This window comes from Sabethes cyaneus, chromosome 1 (assembly GCF_943734655.1).
Source record: "Sabethes cyaneus chromosome 1, idSabCyanKW18_F2, whole genome shotgun sequence".
Classification (NCBI taxonomy): Eukaryota; Metazoa; Arthropoda; class Insecta; order Diptera; family Culicidae; genus Sabethes; species Sabethes cyaneus.
In genome coordinates this window covers 112,736,137-112,748,717 of record NC_071353.1, presented here as the reverse complement: position 1 = coordinate 112,748,717, position 12,581 = coordinate 112,736,137, and the positions used below count along the sequence as shown (strand labels likewise).

Genomic DNA, 12,581 nt, shown 5'->3' with positions numbered 1-12,581 from the left:
ACCGGGATCTATTCTGTCACCATAAACCGGCAGCACCAGGAATCAGCCGCTGGTACCGAGGAGGATGATGATGATAACGAGGAGCAGGAACTGGAACACGAGGGCGATGATGAGGGAGAAAATGAATCGGACGGCGAGGATGCAACTGGGCCCCATCACATGCAGCATCACCAGCTGTATGAACGTCCCCGGCGCCTACGGTCTCGCTCGTCGCGCCGGGCTCCTCCCAGTGTTCGCTCGGTGACAGCCGTGGAACCATTTCCTGCTTCGCCCTTGGAAGATGAAGAGGGCGCCGTTGAATACGCCGTCCTCTTGCCTGATTCGTTTGCCGTTCTGGACTCTTCGTTTTGAATTTGTAGTTATGCAAAACCGATACATAACAATGCATCTGTTGTGCCCCTTTTGACAGCTAGCTTGTCAAAAATGACACATAATGATACGCACAGTGATAAACGCATCCTAGCCTCTTCCTGCGAAAAGCTAATCAAAATGGGCGTTATCGTTGTATACATGAGAAAACATAACAATGTAAAGCGATTTTTCTAAAACCAAAGCACTCTCACACGGGCACTTATTCACAGAAGAAGAAAAGATTCACTTCTTTTATAGATAATTTACCTAGTAGTCTGTAGTATAGTTTGAGGGGCGAACAGTGGTTACAGTTCTACCGCAGAAATTTTTCAAGCCGCAACATTCAAAAAAGTTGAAATCAAAGCAATTCTTAACAATTGTCGAACCAGACCTAGTGATATATTTGTTGTCTACTCGGTAAAAATTTAACCTAATTGTCGTTTGTGGTAAAAAATTTAACAAAAATTGGACGCTTTATAATTTTTTTTTTGTTTTTTTTTTTGTTTGCATAGTTGTGAACAAGGCGAACTCTGAGTCGGGTACATTTTTAGTGTAAATTGACAACCAACTTTGAGCGGATAAGCTGCAATACATTTTCTCATTTTTCCTTCTCTAAACTGACACCATCCGAATAAACAGAACAGAAAAAAAGAAAACACATCGCAATTAACTTAAACATCAATATTCTAATATAATACCAGGCAACTAGATTGCTTCAAAATTTAAAGCTAAATGCTTCGTAATCGACAGAATTGTTGAGGAAAATTTGTTGTTTCTACCGTTTTTACTGTCAAATCATCTCGATCAGTCAAATGCGACAAATGTAAACAAACTGACCGAGAGTTATCCATCTTTTTACGAGCCATAATGGCGGACGAGTTCGTAATATTTAAACAGCATCTTTGACATTTCCCTAGTTCATCGCACGTTTTCTTTCCGTACATTCCTTTAGTTTTACCGTGAACGCGCGGAAAGAAAACGTTCGTCGTATAGATCATTTTGCGATGACGTCATTTTGCCGTCAAATGACACCACTTGGTGGTTTGTTTACATGTTTTTTGTTACATCCAGCAGTTTCGATTTAAAATTTCGTGAAGGATTACTGCATCAGTTGCTTTAAAATGCATGTAAGGTGCTTTCTCATAAATAAAAACTATAATTCTTGATCATTATCTGCCGGACAAAGATAGAAAATTCAATTCAAACTTTAACACCATGTAAACAAACCACCAAGTGCTGTCGAAAAAGTGTGGTTAGGAGCTCCCGTGTAATGATCTATTAGGGAAATGTCAAAAATTCTGTTCAAATATTACGGACACGTCCACCATAAGGTTTTGCACGGGCGAGCATAACCTCACTTCTTTGACGTCTATCAGTGGTTTGTTTACATGGACTTAGAACATGGGTTGACATATTGAAACTGAATATTGCTTAAAGGTCTTAACGGCAGTCGGAAAAGCACAAAGCTGCCATTCCGAGTAGTTTTGAGGGCGACACTGCTGGATAATAGGGTAACCAACGTATTTTGGACCCCTTTAGCAGCTGTACATAATTTGGACACTTACAGCAAAATCAAATGGAAGTGTCCAAATTATGTACAGCTGCTGATGGGGTCCAAAATAGGTTGGTTACCCTACGCTTTTAATACGTTTAACTCCAATTTATGCATATCGCTTTCGCATAACAAATAGTAAACAAACCTCGAGTGGATGTCAGATGGGTGAATTGCGTTCATTCCGGTTCATTCGTGACGTCACCTTGCAAAACCTTATTATGGCTCGTAAAAAGCTGGATTTTTTGCTGGACTAACCTAGTCAAGCAACGAGCTCCCGCTCAATTTGTTTACCGTTGATTTATTGGTCCTTTTCAAGCGTTAGTCGCGAAATAGTTGCTTGGTATTGTTTTCGGAACGAACCAGCTTCCATTGTTTATGGATGCATATTGATGTTTAATGTGTTCTTCAGAAGAAAATAAAGCAAAATCGAGTCTTTTCGGACCTAGTTTGTGACACAAACACTAAAAGCATACCTTTTTAACCATATGTCAACTGAGAAGAATACTGCCAATAGTTGTAAGTACACAAAAAGTTTTGTAACACAGGAAAAACAACTCGTTTCAGTTGAAGATCACAATCCAAAGAAACATAATTTTGTAGTTTAGAATAGAACACGAGCAAATTACCACATCGGAGCAGAAGAAAGCACAGGAAACAATGGTTTAAACATGTCAACCGTGGAAGTTTAACAGTAAACTGACAGCAAACGGTGGTTGTGATTGGCAGAAATTAAACAGAACAAAAAACTACATTATAGATGGCAATTTGAAAACAAAACCATGATAAAGCAAATGTTAGTCCTTTGAAATTAAAATAAACTGAATTACCAACTAGGGCCTTACATTATACTTACTTCCATATAGACACATTTGAATCACACCTTTGTAAAGGGACATCATATTGAACTAAGAATAAACATTGCAACCAATAATAGAAGTTTCATTCAAAAGGAATAGAACTTTTTGCTAGTAAATGATAAACAAATATGTATGTTTTCTAGTCACTAACGATAAAGTTAAGTTTCTGTTTTAGTGTCAATTTGATTGACACATATTTTGGAGTTCAATCGAATAATTTGTTAAATTTTTAACTGACGAAACATGACAAAACAAACACAAATAATTTAATGAAACATTTTAATAGAAAACAGACTACGAAATCTTTCTAAGAAATATATCACAAGTTAAAGATTGACGAGTCATATTTAATCAAACCGGACATCTAGAAAATGTTTTTGTTATCGATAATGGAATGAACAGTAATAGGAAATGTGTAAAAAACGGATTGTCGGCAGTGAATGAACTTTCAACTCGTGTTTCAACCATAAATGAATTCTTACAACGCTTCAAGTTACAACAATTGCAATAATATTACTTAAGTTCCATTTGAAATATTACAAACATACTTACAAGTTGCAAGATGACAACTCTCAGTTGCTGTGCTGCCACATTAGCACACTTTCCTAGTTTTATACAAGTTGTTTAAATCCAAAGCGGTTCAAACCGTTCAGGCAGAAGGAATTAAACTTATGTCAAAACTCTGGAACACAGTCAAAAGCATAGCTATCCATTTTCTTAGGACCTATCTGGCCAGAATTTTTACTGCCGACAATGCGTTTTCAGTATGTTGTTTTTCTTGGTTATGACAAGATATTTCATTTAGGATGGAATTATGAAAACTACATGTCTCACAAAACAAAAGGTAAAATCTGTAATAAAAAAATCCTAACTATGTATTAAAATATTTGGAGCAAGTTCATACGTGTTTTATTGAAGCTTAATTTTATTAGTATGGTTCCATTACTTCCGTCGATAGTATAACCTAGAAATACTCACAATAAAAGATACGCGGAAACTAAAGCCAACGATTTGGCATCAGTGTACAAAAACTGCCAGCACTTGCTGCGGAGCAAAATGCTGTAGCAGTGTGACTTGATTGTTTTCAACATGATCCGCTTCTGTTTTGTTTACATCAATTTTGCACAATAGAGCGATATATCTTTTAACTTAATCAGTGTAAAATGCATCGCAAAGCTTTATACACACTGTGTCCGAGTATAATATTCAAGGTGCATGACAACAGCTTAAGTAGATTTCATAACTATTTCAATATTTGTTAATCGAACATTTAAGCAACAAGTTTGCGTGTTCGATTGGCTCCCTTTTGACAACTCTCGCTTCTCGATTGGCTCCACCCCATCGACATCTCTATAACGAGATGCAGTGAACGTCAGCGACAGGATGTCCTGGGCTCAAAATTTGACAGCGGGCCCAAATCAGACTGCTGGCAGTCGAGTGAAACGAAGTGACCCAGTAAACCATTTCTAGATAGAATTAACAAAAGGGTGAATGTCGCAAATGTAAACAAAACGAGTGAGAGTTATTTTTTGCTGGGCCAGCATAGGAAAATCAACCCTCACTCGGTTTGTTTACGCTTGCGACATTCGCCCTTTTGTTAATTCCATCTTCATTTGGTTTGTATATCTCGATTGCACCTCATCGCACGTTTTCTTTCCGTACATTCCTTTAGTTTTACCGTGAACGTGCGATGTATTAGTGAAATGTCAAAGATGCCGTTCAAATATTACGAACACGTCCGCCATTATGGCTCGCAAAAAGCTGGATTAGGAAAATGTCTAGTGCTGTTCAAATATTACGAGCACGTCCGCCATTATGGCTCGTTGTGTGTGTGTGTGTGTGTGTGTGTGTGTGTGTGTGTGTGTGTGTGTGTGTGTGTGTGTGTGTGTGTGTGTGTGTGTGTGTGTGTGTGTGTGTGTGTGTGTGTGTGTGTGTGTGTGTGTGTGTGTGTGTGTGTGTGTGTGTGTGTGTGTGTGTGTGTGTGTGTGTGTGTGCTGCTTTACTTTAGTCGTCTGTTTTTCGGAGATGGCTGAGACGATTCGTTTGCTATTACGCTTATTTGAAAGGTGTTATCACCTTGTAGATTACTATTGAATTGATTTGCGTTCGACATTTTGTTTAAAAGTTAAAACCCAGATCAGGGCTTCGACCGATCCTTTTTTTCTACCGCAGTCCCACCAACGCGCATTCAAGTTCACACCGTCCGTTTAGTGATGGAATACGAACGCTATGCATAACACAACTGGCAGTTTGCTCAGTCAAACGCCGATGGCACGCAGTACTATGAACGGATTCTAAAGCTTTTTAACATTTTCGTTTCGATCAAGTTGCCTTTACCGTTTGGAGCAGCGAATGACTGCAAAACAGTCAAATGACTGGCAGTCACCACGCTTACGAAAAGCAACCGCACAATCGTATGATTCAATACTACAAAAAACAACCACTACATGTGCATGGAAGAAGTCGGTCGGACTCCGTCCAATACAAACGAATATTTTGCTTGCGTCGTACCGACGTCCGGGTGACAAACTATTACTGTGAGCAGCCGATTTGGAGACAAAAAGAGAAACGAAAAAATACGTCACCGTATGCTTCCAGTCAGTTTGCAGTTTATATTCTCAAAGCGCAAAGCAAAACGGGAGATCGACTGTTTGCTTTTGCAGAGATGCCGCATGAATTGTAAGACGGCAGCAGCTTGACTGAATTGAAAAAACAGTCAAATGATCGTTCAAAAAGCGGAGTTTGAATGCGGAAAGTTCGCATTCACGGCAGTCACATTCAACTTGCGATCCCTTTTCAAGCCCTGACCCAGATAACACAAAATCGTAATAGAAAGTTCACATTAAATCGTTTTCATGTCAATTTCACATTGGAATTGTATAATGATTAGAGTATGTCAAATCAAAGTGAACAATAAGTTGTTTTGCAGTCGTGCGTGTCTTCATATACAATTCATGACTGTGATTTATAAAGCAGTATAGACGATTGCAATATTTGATTATATCTTAATCATATATTCAGGAGTATTTAGTTGCGTGTTATAAAAACTACGCAAAATAGAATTACAAATAATTGTCAAAATTTTCGCACGTATATCGCCTCCACTTTGGTACATATCCAGCTTTTTACGAGCCATAATGGCGGACGGCGTTCGTAATATTTGAACAGCATTTTTGACATTTCCCTAATACATCGCACGTTTTCTTTTCGTACATTCCTTTAGTTTGACCGTGAACGCTCGGAAAGAAAACGTGCGATGTATTAGGGAAATGTCAAATATGCTGTTCAAATATTACGAACACGTCCGCCATTATGGTTCGTATCAAAAGCTAGATACGATTAAGATATAATCAAATATTGCAATCGTCTATCCAGCTTTTTACGCGCTATAATGGCGGACGCTATAAATTGTGTTCGTATCCAGCTTTTTACGAGCCATAATGGTCGACGGGTTCGTAATATTTGAGCAGCATTTTTGACATTTCCCTAATACATCGCACGTTTTCTTTCCGTACATTCCTTTAGTTTTACGATGAACGCGCGGAAAGAAAACGTGCGATGTATTAGGGAAATGTCAAAAATGCTGTTAAAATATTATGAACACGTCCGCCATTATGGCTCGTAAAAAGCTGGATACATCGCACGTTTGCTTTCCGCGCGTTCACGGTAAAACTAAAGGAATGTACGGAAAGAAAACGTGCGATGTACTAGGGAAATGTCAAAAATGCTGCTCAAATATGACGAACGCCGTCCGCCATTATGGCTCGTAAAAAGCTGGATATCTCGATTGCAACTGAGATATACGAAATCATATCTGAACGAAAAAGTTAGATTTCACGCCATATAAGAACATACATGTACCAAAGTGGAGGCGACATACGTGCGAAAATTTTGACAACTATTTGTTATTCTATTTTGCGCAGTTTTTATAACACGCAACTAAATACTCCTGAATATATGATTAATATATAATCAAATATTGCAATCGTCTATACTGCTTTATAATTCACACTCATGAATTGTATATGAAGACACGCACGACTGCAAAACAACTTATTGTTCACTTCGATTTGACATACTCTAATCATTATACAATTCCAATGTGAAATTGACATGAAAACGATTCAATGTGAACTTTCTATTACGATTTTGTGTTATCTGGGTACTGGTTTGATCACCAGAAATTTAAACAAAGAATTGGCCAGAAAAATTCACGCAGAACTTGTTAGCAACTAAAGTTACTTCAGAACTTCATGTAGCATCCTAATAGCTTCGAAGTATCTATGAAGTACTCACAGCACTTCTTAAAGCATTTAGTTTCACATATACTTGATATACATTACTAATCAACAAGAACAGAACTGAATTTGAACTTATTGTGAACTTTCGAGTTCGCGTGTCAAGTAATATTCGAACTTCTGGTTGCTTGGGTAGGTTGATGTCGTAAGCACCCTATCCAGCTTTTTACGCGCTATAATGACGGACGCTATAAATTGTGTTCGTAATATGTGAACAATCTTTTTGACAACTCTGCATACATCGAATCTGGGACTCTCCTCTTGCAACACTACCGTGCTCTTTCTTTCGTTTACGCCAAAGAAGGAGAGCAAAAATGTGCGAAATGTAAACAAAACTATTGCTCTCCTTTTTTTGCGTAAACGAAAGAAAGAGCAACACTGCCGTACAGGAGAAGAGTGCCCAGTTTTGATGTATGCAGAGATGTCAAAAAGATTGTTCGCATATTACGAACACAATTTATAGCGTCCGCCATTATAGCGCGTAAAAAGCTGGATATAGAATGCCAGTGTCGCTGTTTTTCTATCCAGCTTTTTACGAGCCATAATGGCGGACGTGTTCGTAATATTTGAACAGCATTTTTGACAATTCCCTAATACATCGCACGTTTTCTTTCCGCGCGTTCACGGTAAAACTAAAGAAATGTACGGAAAGAAGACGTGCGATGTATTAGGGAAATGTCAAAAATGCTGTTCAAATGAAGATAGAATTTACAAAAGGGCGAATGTCGCAAGCGTAAACAAACCGAGTGAGGGTTGATTTTCCTATGCTGGCCCAGCAAAAAATAACTCTCACCCGTTTTGTTTACATTTGCGACATTCGCCCTTTTGTTAATTCTATCTAGAAGTATTATGAACACGTCGACCATTATGGCTCGTAAAAAGCTGGATTTCGTCGGTAGACGCGTAAAATGCAATCTGTCAAACTTTTTATGGGGTTGTTAATCGATTTCAATGGAGTCGATTAACCGACGTCGACAGGAAAATCACCAGCTGTCGTAATTTTTTATTGGGGATTCAAGGTAAACAAAAATTATTATGTAAAAAATCTTGACACTCGCGGAAGTGCGCAGGTTTGGAGTAAAAATAGATGCAAAAATATTAAATTTCTGGCCGCTGGTACCTAAATTGCCGGGTTCTACGCAAACTTACCGGGAAAAATGGTAACTACACTGTTTATTTATCAACTCTAACTACAAAAATTAGTAATGTTTATATTTTGTTATTGTTTCAGTTTGAACTTTGAAAGGGGGAGCAGCGATAAGAGCACAACGGAAAGACACAAACACCAGATATGCTTTCAACCAGTTTTTTGCGACTAGCGGAAACAGCAATCAATTCCGCAGCAACTGGGCGACTTCTTCGGATCTGCCTAAAACCAGCATGGAGCTGCGTATTTCTGAGTACTACCCAACAGTACAGGCAAATCGATGTAAGCCGGCAGCAGTTGTTGATAACTACGAAATGGCCGCAAGTTGACATAAGGCGTTGTTATTCGCCTTTGAAAAAGCCGGAAGATTTTCCAGTCAAATCTGTCGAAGGAGCAGAACTTCTGCAAAACGTACTAGAAAAGAATAAGCAGCTGCTGAAGGAACGAAAAAACGTTATCATCCAAGATATTCGAGTTCGCAGAGATAAGGTGAAAGAAAAGGTGGAAGAAGTAATCGAACGAGAGAATGTAGCAACGATTCCGAATTTGTTGTGCGTTGGTCGCATCGTAATGTCCCCTTATCTAGGGTACGTGATTGTGCAGTCAGACTTTCGATTAGCTATGGGAATGCTGATTTTTGCCGGATTGACAGACCTGGCTGACGGATTTATTGCTCGTCGATGGCCCAGTCAAGCCAGTCGTCTTGGTTCGTTTCTGGATCCAATGGCGGATAAAGTACTGGTTGGCGCGCTTGTAATTTCGATGAGTTATGTGGAACTACTGCCGCTCTGGCTCTCAGGAATGATCCTGTTCCGCGATGTATTTCTGATCGGAGCTGGATTCGTAATTCGCTACATTAGTCTACCTCAGCCGGTAAACCCGTTGGACGTTAACAATTCGAATATTTGACACTAACTGAGGTTTTTTTTATCATTTGCAGCGTACATTATCACGCTATTTCGACGTGACACACGCCACTGCCCAGCTAGCGCCAACCTTTATCAGCAAGGTTAACACTGCCGTACAATTGGCCACGGTGGCCATCACTCTGGGAGCACCAATCTGGAGCTATGTTGATCATCCGTATTTGCATGCGCTCTGGTATTTGACGGGAGTCACCACAGCAGCAGCTGCTTTAAGTTACATTGTCAATAAAGACACCTACAAAATATTGAAGAAACAACAGGAACAGCCTAAGCCGTAATAGAAGCTAACCTTTCGATTTTTTTCTGGTAATTTCATTGCTGAATACGTCGAACTGTATCACTCAGTTGAATCCACTTCAATCGAGTCAGTGGTCCATTTGATTTTCCCGTTGTTTTCCAAAGAGCATGTTTATTTGATCGAAAGCGCCAATCGACGTATTCAATAAGGTGTTGGTTTTTGAATATTTTGTTATTCCAGTCAAAATTGTACATAAAAATCATAGCAATAAAGTTCAAGTTTTAATTTGACTCCTAGATAAAGGTTGTTTTCAATTTCCACCTTTATATTAAACATTTATTTATGTCCCCACAATATACTTCTGCTGTTTGTACATTTCGTAAGCAAACTCCTCCCGATGTAATGGATCAAACTCCACCCCAATGTAGTCGAATTCCAACCGAAACTGCCCTTCGTGACCGCCTTTAGCTCCTACAGAGAAACCTACACTACTAATTCTGTTTAGTGGTACCGCACCTTGACTATCCTGCACTCGTCCCTTCGAGGCCAAGAAAAACTTCGAAAACGGAATTCGAGCGATTTGCCAATGAGGACCGCCACGGGTGTAGAGCACGTAATGATAAATATCATTCCACAAAATGTCGAAATAGCCTTCCGATGCGAGATTAATAAGATACGAGCGACCATCACCGCGAACTTTTAACACCAGCGTGTTGTACTGTTCCCATTCATAGAAGGCATCACGCTTAAACGATTTCTAAAATGAACAAAATTTAATGTGTATTTCTCATATGGCCTCTCACGTCACTTCAAACCTACCCTGATTCGTTGACGAGTAATATTAGCATATCCGGACCGTTTAATTCGACCATCCTTTGGGACCCGCGACTCCAGCTTCCCGTGAAACAAGCCGAACCCGGAAGGACCCAGCTCAAACTTTGCTTCTGAGTAACCTTCTCCATGGTCTTTATCTGTGGTAACAATCCACTTATCCAGGTCGGCTTTTGATTCAAAATTAAAAACTACATCGGTTTCGCCCGGTCGAAAAACGACCAGCGGGTCGGACGCAAATCTTTCCTTCCACTCCTCATGAAATAGGCTCAGCTCGTATTTCAATTCACGCATTCCATCCCGTATCATTTGCCATCGTGATACTTTTGGTTGGGTGCTTTGGTATCCACCCTTGCGATCTCGCTCCCAAAACAGATTATTGCACGGAATCAGAGGTACTACCTGCCTGCTTGCTGGGTGTAGAAATAGCCGGGTGGAATTATCGCCGCACGTCGATTGTAGGATGTGGGAATAGTAACGAGCCAACGTCGCACCACCGAGAGAGACGCTTGGTCGAATAGTTTTGAATATTGCATTCATTTGTAGTCTTTGCTAGCGAGAAAAGAGCGGACACATTCCGGATTTCGCATATACAACTGTTCCGTATGATAGAATTCGGTGGGCACGTTACACAACACTGTGGATGTCTTCTGATTTTCTCACACGCTTTACTTAAAAAGGTGCAAGTGCAATACAAATGATGCGAATGAGGCGAACAAAATAAAACGAAAAACTGACCTGACCAGTGCTGCCAATCTTTTATAACGTCTCGTTATAATAATAATATATCTCGCGTCACTTTTGATTTCGTCCAATGTAACAATTCCACCATATTGAGAAAAACGAGATCGAAGTTCTTCGAATTGAACTTTAAATTGTTTCAAAATGAAATAATTTTCAGTCATTCACTAAACGTGGTTGATGAATAATAACATTCAATATTTAACGGAGATTTTAAAAATCTAATTAAAACTAAGCAGTTTTGGTTTATTATGAAAAAAGTTACATTGGACTGTTTACCATCTCATGCTGTACTTTGGACGGTTTTATTTTTCCAGGCTCTTGCACATAAATTAAGCGAGATCACCGTAAAATACGTGCGTTGCCGTGCTACGCTATTTTCGAGGTTATTTTTCAATATTAGACCGCTTGTTTCACTTAAAATGCATAAATAATGCGAAAAAAAACTTTCACTTGCTAAACGTCCAATGTACAGATTGGGTTTGTTTTGATTTTTTTTTGCACTTTGGACATCAGATGAGAACGACCGAAGTAACAGTCAGTCATTCGTCATTCGAATGTGCACATTGGATATTTTGACAATGCTAATTTTTTCACCTCAAAATAATTCTATTTGGGCAGGTGTTTTTGTATAACATAGAGTTTAAAAAGAGCAATAATTTGTTGTGATAAACCGGATTTGTTTACAATTGTTACATTGGACGAAATGAAAAGTGACGCGAGATATAAACCTTTGCACGGTGCCTAACCTCAACTCTGGTTTGACGTTTTTGTGTGTTTTGTTTTGATTCCCTTTGTAACCTAATTTTATTGCTAGTGGGTTTATTACTTGTAATTCGTACCACTTGTTTGCGGAAACCGGCAATACCCGACTTTTCCGAAGCAGGAAAATGATAACAGTGCTGTACAACATATCCAGCTTTTTACGCGCTATAATGGTGGCCGCTATAAATTGTGTTCGTAATATGCGAATAATCTTTTTGACAACTCTGCATACATCAAATCTGGCACTCTTCTCTTGCAACACTACCGTGCTCTTTCCTTCGTTTACGTCAAAGAAGGAGAGCAAAAATGTGCGAAATGTAAACAAAACTATTGCTCTCCTTCTTTTGCGTAAACGAAAGAAAGAGCAACACTGCCGTACATGAGAAGAGTGCCCAGTTTTGATGGATGCAGAGTTGTCAAAAAGATTGTTCGAATATTACGAACACAATTTATAGCGTCCGCCATTATAGCGCGTAAAAAGCTGGATAGGCCAATAAACGTGAGTCTTGAGTTCAGTCCGTTCGAAGCCACCGCCGCTGGCGGTGGTGTGCAAATCGCAACACGTGTTTATATATTGCATAATAATATCACAGTCCCGTTGGTAACCGGCCCCCCTTACGACGATCACGGAACAGAATCATTTAGTTGGGAAACTATAGTGGTGGTGACGCTAGCATATTAGGTGATTTCAATTTGAAATTTTATCCAAGAATTCCCGAAACATTTGTTCCTGAATGGATGTCTGTTCTCTGTGATTTTACTTCCCCACGAAGGAAGTGAACTCCGAGGTGAATTTCATTTCACACAACAACCCAACAAACATTTTTGTGTAATAACAGCTTATTAAGCGATTGTTGCACGGTAATTGATTC

General features: G+C 39.3%; 2 protein-coding genes across 2 annotated transcripts; one reads left to right on the top strand and one right to left on the bottom strand.

Annotated features, from left to right (window-relative positions):
- Positions 1 to 8,114: 8,114 nt before the first annotated feature.
- LOC128737025 (probable cardiolipin synthase (CMP-forming)) lies at positions 8,115 to 9,663 on the top strand. The gene is made up of 3 exons (XM_053831572.1): positions 8,115 to 8,221; positions 8,293 to 9,081; positions 9,149 to 9,663. The coding sequence occupies exons 2-3, from the start codon at positions 8,353 to 8,355 to the stop codon at positions 9,410 to 9,412; spliced, it is 993 nt and encodes a 330-aa protein (XP_053687547.1). The 5' UTR covers positions 8,115 to 8,221; positions 8,293 to 8,352; the 3' UTR covers positions 9,413 to 9,663.
- Positions 9,591 to 10,869, bottom strand: LOC128737034 (complex I intermediate-associated protein 30, mitochondrial). Its single transcript, XM_053831584.1, has 2 exons — positions 10,192 to 10,869; positions 9,591 to 10,129 (listed from the first exon to the last, which is right to left on the bottom strand). Exons 1-2 carry the CDS (start codon positions 10,741 to 10,743, stop codon positions 9,713 to 9,715), a joined length of 969 nt encoding a protein of 322 aa, XP_053687559.1. The 5' UTR covers positions 10,744 to 10,869; the 3' UTR covers positions 9,591 to 9,712.
- Between the last annotated feature and the right edge of the window lie 1,712 nt (positions 10,870 to 12,581).